General features: G+C 43.6%; 1 protein-coding gene across 4 annotated transcripts in view; it reads left to right on the top strand.

Annotated features, from left to right (window-relative positions):
• Positions 1 to 338: 338 nt before the first annotated feature.
• Madm (MLF1-adaptor molecule) overlaps positions 339 to 11,445 on the top strand; it is a 32,185-nt gene continuing 21,078 nt past the window's right edge. For 3 of the 4 annotated variants that reach the window (XM_050174962.3, XM_055068609.2, XM_050174960.3), the window contains exons 1-3: positions 339 to 677; positions 5,367 to 5,489; positions 7,765 to 7,956. In XM_050174962.3, the coding sequence (XP_050030919.1) occupies positions 549 to 677; positions 5,367 to 5,489; positions 7,765 to 7,956 (444 nt within the window). In that variant the 5' untranslated portion in view covers positions 339 to 548. The remainder of the gene's footprint in view (positions 678 to 5,366; positions 5,490 to 7,764; positions 7,957 to 11,445) is intronic. The other variant, XM_050174961.3, reaches the window with a different exon arrangement.

Genomic DNA, 11,445 nt, shown 5'->3' with positions numbered 1-11,445 from the left:
GAGTTCTGCAGCCGCGAGTAGCCCGCCCCGCGTTGTAGTTGAAAGGTAATGTTTTGTGCAATAAATTAGCGGCGCACTTTTTTTGCTCGCGGAAACGGCAAGCCAGCAGCCGAGTTACTCCGGAAGTTGCGATATATATAAGTCCAAATTAGGCATATTTATGAAGCTTTATTGCAAAAACGCACACATTCCTAATAACGCGTTGAGCTTATAATGAGAGTTAACGTTTGTTTTAGTAACTTCAAAGAAATTGAAGATTTCCTTTACTTGCTAATGCTTTAGGTAGGTTATAGCCGTCTAGCTCTTACCGCCAACCAATTAACAAGGATAGTCCTACGCTAACTCAGCCGAAATAGTGTATTTAATAGCGTGTGGACGCGGTTGTGCGTGCATTGTGCGCTTTGCGTCGTGTTGGTATTCGCACCATTTGACTCGATTTTAGTATCGTTTGTATCGTATACAGCCTTAAATCTGGTCCCGTTGGTAGTAGGCCCCTATTTTGATGTGTTCCGCATGATACAGCTTTCACGAAGCCTTCTGTTGCGACTATGGGCGACGCAAAAGACAAGATTCCTCAGGAATCCAACGAACAGCGTGGGAGCGGCGACGATTCCGAAGATGAAAGCGAAGTCCTAGAAGAGAGCCCTTGTGGCCGATGGCTCAAGCGGAGGGAAGAGGTAAAGCTTTCGATCAACCAGTTCTCTCGTTAACCGCAACCAACCTTAAACGTATTTTTCTGTAAAGAAAATAGAGAATTAAGCAAATTGGGTCGCATAGGGCGGCGCTAACGAGGCGTCGTTTGACAATTCGCCGAAAGACCTATTCTCGGCGTCTCCCCAAATGCCGCCGCCCCGTCTTGGCCGTTTAATCAGTCCGTGCATCTAACCACGTCAAAGATCGACGGACGTAGTCGTCCACTTGACTCTATCCATGGCCTTCTCAAGCCAGCGGTTTGGAAACGCCCCGGCTGCTGCTGTTCTAGCTTTATAGCAGTTTTATTTTTATTTTCTCTTTGCTTGCGCAAGTTGTCGGAGCGCGTCGGGGCGATCGCACCCACGAGGTCGGGGTTGTTTGTCAGGCCCCCTGATGATTTACAAACGACTATCGCCGAGCACGGAGCTTCGTGACTCAGGCATATGCGTAGAAGGGTTAAGCTGCGGTTGACAGTCGTGTGACAACGGCTGCTCAGCCGTAGTGGTCCCGTTCATTTTTTTTTTCTTTTCTTTTTTTCTATGTACGTACATACACGTGTGTGTGTGTATGTGTGTGCGTGCGCGCGCGTTCTTTCGCGCCTGTGCTGTTTGTGGTGACGTCATGCACGAGACGTTTAATTATCATTTCAGTCCCGCCGAAAGAACGTTAGTCGCTGCACCGGTCTGTTACAACACGGGACGGTTCAGCGCGAAGTTTCGGAAACAGTTTCAGCTGGCGATTGTGCTCCGGGTCGCGCCGAGCGAGAGAGGGAGAAAATAGTGAGCCGATGTCAGTTGAAACCCCCCTGGCTTCTCGCCTTTTATTACAAGTTACAACTTGTCACAGGAAAGGACAAGGCAGAAAAAAAAAAAAAAGCTCTTGGGAACTGGCACGAATCATCTGCCCACAATGCAAGCGCTGTGAAAAAAAAAAAAAAAGACGCCGTCTTCTGTATGGTGTACCAGGCGCAGCAGTCGCGTGGACAATAAAATGCTAGAAAGCTTTGGAACTGTTACACGTGTGCAACAAAGCATATGGAGGAATAGAGATGGTTGTGTGTGATACAATTAGGGTAGGATGGTGGGGAACTCCGTGGTAAGCGTCGCAGGACTGTGCACCAAGAATGTCGCATTGTGAACTGCTTCTCTCACTCTAAGGATGTTGCGCGAATTCCAAAAGAATTTAATTCATTAACGCAATTTTCGCTTCGTGCAGAAAGTGCTTGTGCAACTGTACCTATTGTATGAAACAATCTAAAAACCCTTTTGACAGCTGTGGACTTCTTTGCACGTCAGATGCTGCGCACTATTTCCTCCTCTATTGTACAGCAGATCAGACCCTCTGTAATTTAACCAGACCTCGCAACATAGCACTGTGCTGTATTTGCATTGATTGAAGCAAACACCACCTTTGTTGTGAGAATTCTGTTACGAAATAGCAGCAATCGGGGGCGGGGGGGAGGGGGGGGTATGGTCCAGACTCTTATTATATAAAAGATTTTTCAGTGTGACAAAGACATCAGTTACAGGCAGGCATAGTTACCCCCCCCCAAAAAAAAAATACTAGAGGGAACTTTGATGCTAGTGTCTGCAAGTAGGGCAACAAATCTTGGGTACCACGTGTATTTGGATAAATCTCTTCCTTCTGGGTTTGAAACAACTTTGTGGCATTGCAGATTGATATTTTTCAACTGAGTATTACACTATCATTATGCATATGCGCTGAAATTTATCGCCCTTATGTGCATCTAGAAATATACGATTACTTGGAAATAAGAGAGAAATAAACTGTAATAACAAAAGAATGTCTGAAGTCACAAGCATGAAAATGAGACAAATCGATGTGCTATGCACCATTATCAAGGTAGCAGTACAAATATGGCACGAGAGTTCCCTGTGGCAATCTTTGTAGGAAATCATGTCCACGAGTACCCAAATTCCACGAGATTAAAGTGTAGCTTTGGTACGTAGCTTATGCCAGGAAGACTGGAGCTTTCATCATAATGAGCCAACAGGCAAGGAATTGTCAGTTGCACTTGTTCAAAACCACTGACAGCTAAGCCAGGTTGTATGCCCTAGAGAGGCTTACTGCTGTTACAAGGTGATAGGACTGTCAAGTTGAAAGTTTAACCAATCTAGGAAGGCATGATTCACAATGCATTGAGTAGAAGTGTAGATTGCATGACACACAGATCTATTGTGTTGCTTTTCACCGGGGGCACACTAATTTGGTGTGTTGTAAAAAGAAAGAAAAAGAAAAAAAGGCGGGCAGTGGTTTTCTTGTAATGCATTTGCGGTGAGACCAGTCTGTGACTATTTAAGAATTTCACTTGGGAAAACCATAGAATTTCCCAAGAACATTTCTAGACGAAGCTTTGGCACAGTAGAAATGTAGTTTAGTAGGAAATTATGTCCACAGGTACCCAAATGCCACGAGGTTAAAGTGTAGCTTTGGTACGTAGCTTATGCTAGGAAGACTCGAGCTGGCACAGGAATGGTTAGTAGTACTACATGGATTTGTCTAGTCTTCGTGCTTGTTCTGTTATTCATTGCACGCTACCTTTAGGAAGCTCCAAGAAAGATTTTTTTCTAATAGTTTGAAAATAATAAGTTTCTGTGCACATGCATACTCCATGTGAATTGTTGCATTTATTGTACAATATTTTGTCAAAAGATGGTCAATTTGCAAAGTCAAAGTCCCCACGATAAGGAACTGATGCCAACAAACGCAGCTAGATGTGCCAACTGGCCCTTACCTTAGTGCAAAAGCACTGCTAGCCTACCAACCTGGATTTTGCCTTTGTCAATATCAAGCCACATGCCTGCGTGTTTGTATAAAAATAAAAGTTTTGTACACTTACAGGAAGCGAATTCTGGGAGCGTAAAATTATTTACTCTAGTGGTTGGAAAAGGCAGTTTTTTTTTTTTTTTTTTCTGGTGAAGTTCAGGGGAAAGTGGTGGTGGTTGCAGGGCCTTATCCATAATACTATATATAACTGATGCTGTGGGCGCATCTGTGCTTAGAGCGCAGTCTTAATGCTAATGCCGAGTCCACGAGACACACGTGGGCTAATGAAACTCGTGAACCAGTTTTCCACTACAATGTAACCCGTAACCTGCTGTTTATCTTGTGAGACCTTCAACTCGCCAGTGACAGCATATTCCCGTTAAGACAAGCCCAGTTAAGCTTAATTTTTGATTATCAGCAACACTGTGCGAACATTTGGTTGGTTTCCCATAGACCCAATGAAAAGAAAAAAATCTTTAGCATGAACTGCAAGTTCAGGCAGACAGACTTGGAGGCGATCCTGCTTGCTGCACAAAATGCAAATGGTGTTTCCTTGGAGTTGCCCAGCTGCACCAGCGCTGATGTAACCTGCACCACTGCAACATACATACATCAATCCATGAGGTCCTCGGTCCCTCTTTTAGGCTGATAATTTTGGCGAGAATGCCGCCGAGGAACCACAATAACATGTGGCATTCACACTTGATGCAACTGAAAATGTCCAGAATATAGCTGCCTTTTTTTTTTTCAGCATAAGCACAGTGAAGAAATTTTTAGGAAGGTAGTTGAGATGTCATTTTGTGGAAGTGCAAGTGTTCAGCAAGATTTGCACCACTGCACAGCAGTTGCATCCTCATCGTCATCATTGGCCTATTTTATGTCCACTGCAGAATAAAGGCCTCTCCTTGCGATCTCAAAATAGCCCTGCCCTGCACCATCCGATTCTAACTTCCACCTATGAATTTCCTCATTTCTAGATAATTTACTATAATACTTGCGTCTGGTCCATCAGGTTTCCATCTGGTCGATGTTCTATGGTGTCGTGATGCTCAATGTGGTCACGTGGGAACAGAACATAGTGACATCTTGGCACGTGTGGCTGAGTGCGGAGTACGTAGGAAAGGTATCGTGAAATGAACGTGAGGCCACATGATGAATAGCCGTATCAGCGGTAGCAAGCTTGCCAGTATCTTTTTTCTAAGGTTCCGATGTCTACGACCTTCATTTTATCCTATTTGGTCCCGTAGTATCCAATTGGGTACATTGCTTTTAATTGTTTTCAAGATTAGCTCAGCAGCAATTACGTAAAATACTCATCCCCGATCTAAAGTATGATGCACGTGGAATCCTGTGAAAGTGGGTTAGGGATGTTATTCTGTCAGCTTTAGAGAAAATTGACGCTATAATTTGACATAGGCCTCTGTGTTGTCACAGACGATGAAAGGCACCCATAAAGTGCTCTTCCATTATTGCGAGTTGACATGAAAATAGAGGATGTTGCATCAACATGTCTATATACCACACAATGTTATTTTTATCTGTTTGTTTAGACCAATAAAATTGGTTTTTATGACAACGATCATGAGAGTGCAGTTACTTTCTTCATACGTGTTGAGATGCTGCATTCAGCATCTAACAAGGGTTTTTATGTTCATGATATACCAGTCGGTAGCAATGCAATTGTCCTTGAATGGGCTTCAGGTTTAAAGAGATTACTCAAAAGTAAAAATTGGAAAATGTCATTTCAGTACATCAACAGGAGTCTACAGTATAGCCAATGCCGCTGGCTTGCTGGCTTGGCTGCATTTATTTATGCTGGCTTGCATATTGACATGTTTTTTCTCTCTCTCTCTCTCTCTCTCTCTCTCTCTCTCTCTCATCTGCAGGTTCAGCAGCGGGACATTCCAGGCATAGATGCTGCCTACCTTGCAATGGACACAGATGAGGGTGTCGAAGTTGTCTGGAACGAAGTCAAGTTCTCTGAAAGGAAAAATTTCAAGGCCAAAGAGGTGGGAAAGCTTACTGACAACATTCCATGTAATTTTTTTATTATTTTACTTTTGCAGACCCAAGGTCCAAGCAGGGCAGGCAATACAAAGGAAGAAAAAACAATACACAACATAATGAGCGACAGCATTGTATTCGCAACAATGTTTATTTTGCAGTCTGATCTGCTTTAGTGAAGCAATTCCATTCATGTGTCATCCTTGGGGGGGGGGGGGGTAGAGAGGGGGAACACTTAAACTGGTCAGTGCATGCAAAATATGGCTCAAGGTTGCTTTGTTGGTGGTGTCAGGTAGGCCTGCTAGTTAAACGCGGTATAGAGGTGATGGATCTAGAGCTATTTTGTTATTCCCAAGTTGTGAGAGAAATTATAGCCTAAACTTTTGGCTTAAAACTTGTAAATGTCGTGTGTGTCGTTAGCTTTTATTATGTCGCAGGGTGTGTATTACATGGCAAATTTGTTAAATATAAACACTGTGCCACACTGGTGGAATCTTATCAGCCACGACTGACAGTGTTTTTCCATGTATGTGGCACATGGTTCTTATGGTAGCAAAGCAAAGCACTGACATATTTTCGAAGTTATAAAATATCTACCACACGGTTCTCATTCTTAAAGGATGACACTTAGCAAATACGAACGTTAAGAAACGCCTTAAAGGCATTCAAATTTGATGCCAAAGACTTCTTGAAATGCTGGACTTGGCATCAATATTATTGTAGTGCCATGACATGCAGCAGTATTTCCTGACATCGTGTAGCCATAGGGCTAGGTATGCTATTGTTGCAAACAAAAGAAAAGTTGCACTTTTTTTTTTTGCCTTGCTCACTCACGGCAGCAGCAACGATCATAGGAACAAAGTGAGTCAGTGTGTGAGGATGAATTCACCTTCCAGGTGTCAAAACTGGTTAGTAGAAAACTATCGCAGCACATTGTTTAGGGCCCTGCACTTCTTGCCAGTACTCTCCTAGTGTTCAGAGGGTTTGGACATTCGAGATGGCTACATCTTCTTGCGTAAGGACCCTGTGACTCAATGTTGGAAATAAACCAATTGAGCCAAGAATGTTCTGTCATTAACTCATTTAATCATTTGTGGAGGCAGAAGCACAACTATTCAGTGAAAATCTGAGTTTGAGGGAAATTTGGGATATATATAGTTTTGCTGCCAAAGTGAGTGAGCTTGTTGTCTTTCTAAAATTCTATATAGAGGTTGAAAGGAAAAATAAAACTCCCTTGAAGACTTTAGTTGGGTGTTGGACTCGTCTTGCATATTGAAATAGCATGTGCTGCAATGTATGTGCCAAACACATGCCTGCCAATGCTCCCGAATTTTGCAAGTAAACAAAAGAAACATGTTTCTGGTTGATATTGGCACGTAATGAATATATGCTTTAATGGATTTTGGATATATTCAAGGTAATTTTGTCTCGAATGCGACTTGAATGTTGTAACTGGCTTCGACTGTATTCACAGCATTGCCAAGTTCCTGCCCTTAAAAGTACAAATGGATCATCAAGAACAAGTGGTCAGTTTATTCGCATAGTTGGGACTCTTTGAAGACAGCGAATGATTTCATCCTAGCCGGAGAAATCTGGTCTGGCTGAGCAATGTAGTGTGCTTCACTGTGTAACTTTGCACACAGGTGACGATTTGAAATATTGACTACTCGATTCACGAAACGATTCAATTCAAAATTTGAACAATTTGATTCAAAAACAGGTGCTCAGTGGCTGTGATGTTCTGCGGCTAAGCACAAGGTCACTGGTTCGGTTCCTTGTCACTGCTTGTGCATTTCGATCAGGATGATAGGAAAATTAAGCGCGCATTAAGGACACCCCCCCCCCCACTTCACTTTTCGGTATGGTCAAGATTAATTCGGTGCCCTCCATGTGGCATCCGTTATAACACGCTCTGCAGTTTTGGGACGTTAAACACCTTTAAATTTTAATTCATTATTCAAAAGTATGGAATTTTCGTACACCCCTAGAAATCTATGTACGCGGTCGTCTTGCTCGGACTCAATTGTCATTAGTGTTGCACTTGGCATTGTCATGGACTTGATTAGGCTGATGGTAATGTGGCAGGAAGGAAAGATGTCTGTTGCGTTGACTCTGTTTGTACTGTCTTATGTACATGGTAAACTGAAGTCATTCAACCCAGTAAAACTGTGCATGTGACCTTTGAAGGTGGCCCTCGCAGCTCGTGTTGTAACAGCCGAGGAGGCAGCAGTCCCTCCTCGCACACCAACACAACTTGGGATCTGGCACTTGTTGTTGCAGGAGAAAATCCGTGAGGTCTTTGACAGCTTGGCTCAACTTGAGCACCCAAACATAGTCAAGATCCACAAGTACTGGATGGACAAGGACTCGGAAAAGCCAAGAGTCATTTTCATCACTGAGTACATGTCCAGCGGATCGCTGAAGCAGTTCCTAAAGAAAACGAAGCGAAATGTCATCAAGCTCCCCCTGCAGGTACGTGCTAATACTAATGTGCCTTCTTTGCTTTTTCTCTTTTGAAACTGTCTTTTCGCAATGGGCCTGAAGGGGGTCCTGAAAAAATCGGCAGGAGCTGAGAATTTGCAGATTTGGTGGAGTGAGACAGCACTGACAAAAGAAGTTTGCCACTTAAGAATGTCTGTTGAAAAAAAAATACTCTGAAGGAAAACATGAAGTCAAGGTAAATTGGAAGGTAGAAGACACAAAATAGTGGAAACGATTTTTTGAGTCTGAGATGGTGATGGGCCAATCTGTTTTTGTTGGATGATTACATGGAACCAAAATCAACTTTCTCTCACTTAAGCGTCATGATCGCATTCAGGTACTCAAGTTTGGTATGTCCCGAAGTTCTGGCTACAATTGCAGGAATGGAATAAAAAGTGTCCTGTGTACTGAAACTAGTTTTTTAGGTAAAGCTTGCCAAATCTGCTAGGTAAAGAAGTGTAAGGTAGAATTTTTTTCTTCTCGTGTTTCTGCTGCTTTTTCTGGGCCCCTTTGAAGGCAATGCTAATCCCTCTTTAATGCAGTGAAGTGCAGGTTATGAATACCGTAAGCACTACTTCCTTATTGCCACATTGTTGCATATATTTGGACGTTCGTAGAGCTGCCCAATTCTTGAATAATATAGGACGAGCCGCCACATGTGCAAGGATAAAGCACGTGTTTATCACAGCGTTGTCTGCTAGGCTCTTTCATTCACTGCAAATTCCCTGCCCTGCTGCAAGGCACTCACACAATTTGTGATCACCGTTGTTATTAGACAATTGGGGTGAGCTCTACAATACACTCTGCAGGTGCAACCTTTTTCTCTCTCTTTTTTTTTTTTTTTGCAATGCAGTACTGCACCATTGGAAACTTCATATAACTGTAGCTTATTAACCGGAAGTCTTATTTTGACTTGTTAGGTTTCACGATTTTTACAAGAGTGAGTAGTCTTCACCATTACCTGTACTTCACTGATTAAAGAGAGAGAAAAACAAAGTGATGGCTTGTTTGCTGCCATTAGACGTCGTGTTGACTATGTTTTTACGCACCTACAGTGTGTTGACTACTTTCTTGCGTACATTCAGCTGCAAAGGTTTATGGGCTACTGGATCTGAGAAAAATGTATCTTGGCAGCCTTGGAATGCAATCTGGCATTCGGACTTTTGGCCTGTACAACGGTGTGGTGTGTGGGTTTTACTGCCTTTGGTCACAAATCACTCGGAAATTTAATGTTTTCGCAGATGCTGTGGTCTGTAAACTTTTGTGGATGGATGACTGTACAGTGATGCCTTGTCTTGTCTAATTGCATCTCCTGCATCAGCACTTTGTTGTGTTACACTGCCCTCTTATCAATTTGCATGTTTGGCTTGCAAGGGTGGTCAAGGGAAAGAGAGAACAAATGCATTTCTCTCTCTATAGTGAGGACACGCTCAGTCAACATATGTTAGCATTTTCCCTCCCCTAAATCATATCTGAAAATTTGGTATGGCTGCTGTAGGTCAAAGATAGAGAAATATGTGTGCAATCTTGCCCAATGTTGCCCTTGTGAGGGATTGTTAATGACCATTGCCTGCCAGTTTACTCAAGTCTTAGTTTCACATATAAACTTGTCTGTATTAACTTGCGCTCATTGCCTTCGCTTCACAAGTAAGTTTGAACCTATGCTCCAAGCACGAACTGTTAGTTGGAACTTTCTTTTTACGCTTATTTTGAGCATCACTACACTCCCGCATTTTTTTTTTGCAAATCTGCACGGCTTTGAATCTTTCTGTTCAACATAAAAAAAAAAAAACTGGAACGAATGCAGACAGTTGCTCTGAAAGCCTTTTTTTTTTTCATTTGTGGTTAAAGGCATTGAGGAGTTTGCACAGTGTTGAAGTTTTGATTCGCAATTCTTTGCCATCATGGTGGGTCCCATAGTGTTTCCAGTAAATTAAGCAAGGAAGTTTTGCATGTTGAAACTTAATTCATCTACTATTTGAGAGTTCTAACTGAGCGTTTACCGTCGACTTTACTTCAGCCAGTGTACCCTAACAGTTTGCACAGAGCTGCTCACTGGAAATGCTAATGGGCACAACCCTCACGCCAGCAGCAGAAGGTAGAACACTGCTTATGCTCCATTGTAGAGCTGATTTACCAGATATTGAGAGTGGGTCACCTTGGCTTATTTGTTTTTTGTAACCAAGCCAACCGTGCGTTGCCTGCGCCTTTTGGAAACACTGTTTTCCAAAATGCTAAATCAATGCAGTTTAGCACATGAAATGTGAGCAGAGCGAACTGTAAGCCAACACTAAACTAAAACTGTCTAATGGTAGTGTTCTTGTAATGGCATTTTGTCTATCACATTTTCTCGGAAGTTGTTTTGAATTAGCTTTCTTTCCTGCATGAAATATCTAGGCAAGGTTAATGATAGCACAATCTCTAATGGTTATTTCATTTTGATAGCTTTATTTTTTTTCTAAATTTTGTTTTTATAATGAACCAGTAAAAAAGCAGGAATTCAGTGGCTTGATTGGATTATGTGTGAAGAAGAAGACGCGCCTCGCGGCACAGACACATCGCCAACGCGCGGCTCGGCTCCGCTCGCGCTGTTGATTACTGTCGCCTTTTTTGGACAGTGCTTCGGGCTGTCTCGCCGTTCCCGGTCGCTGCGCTTTTGCCTTAGGAGCCGCCAATAAACCTCTTCTCAATTGGTGGAGGTGCTGGGACTCAAACCCCGTCGCTTGTAACCCTGGAGCTGCGATCAAGAACCCTATCGCCCGCCATGACCGACAGCTCATCCCAAACGGCGCCGACGCCGCAGTCCGTCACTTGCACCGGCGTTGCACGACAACGCGACCCCAAGATCTTCAGCGGTGCAGACGACGAAGACGTAGAAGACTGGTTGGCGTCATATGAACGGGTGAGCGCGCACAACAAGTGGGATGATCCAGCCAAGTTAACCCACGTCATCTTTTATCTGGCTGGTGTTGCCCAACTCTGGTTTCACAACCACGAAAGTGACTTACCCACATGGTCCATCTTCAAGACAACCTTTACAGAAGTGTTCGGCCGACCCGCTGTTCGCAAACTGCGCGCTGAACAACGCTTGCGCACCCGAGCACAGCAGACGGCAGAAACATTCACGAGCTACATTGAAGACATCATGGACCTGTGTAAACGAGTCAACGCGGCAATGCCCGAAGCTGAGCGAATTCACCATATACTGAAGGGCATCGATGACGGCGCTTTCCAGATGCTTCTAGCCAGGAATCCGCGCACTGTGTCCGAAGTCGTCAGCCTATGCCAAAGTTATGATGAGTTACGGAAGCAACGCGCTTCGACTCGGCGTGCTCTGGGCAGCGACGACTTGGTGGCAAGCCTTGACAGCATGTACGACCCATGCTCGTTACTTCAACGGGTCAAGGACTTCGTGCGTGAGGAAGTTGCCCGCCAACTTTCTTTAGTCCCCTTCACTCAGGAGCCCACCTCCCGTCTTCC

This window comes from Dermacentor andersoni, chromosome 9 (assembly GCF_023375885.2).
Source record: "Dermacentor andersoni chromosome 9, qqDerAnde1_hic_scaffold, whole genome shotgun sequence".
Taxonomy (NCBI): domain Eukaryota; kingdom Metazoa; phylum Arthropoda; class Arachnida; order Ixodida; family Ixodidae; genus Dermacentor; species Dermacentor andersoni.
The sequence above is the reverse complement of the archived record's forward strand: the minus strand, read 5'-3'. Positions and strand labels throughout refer to the sequence as shown.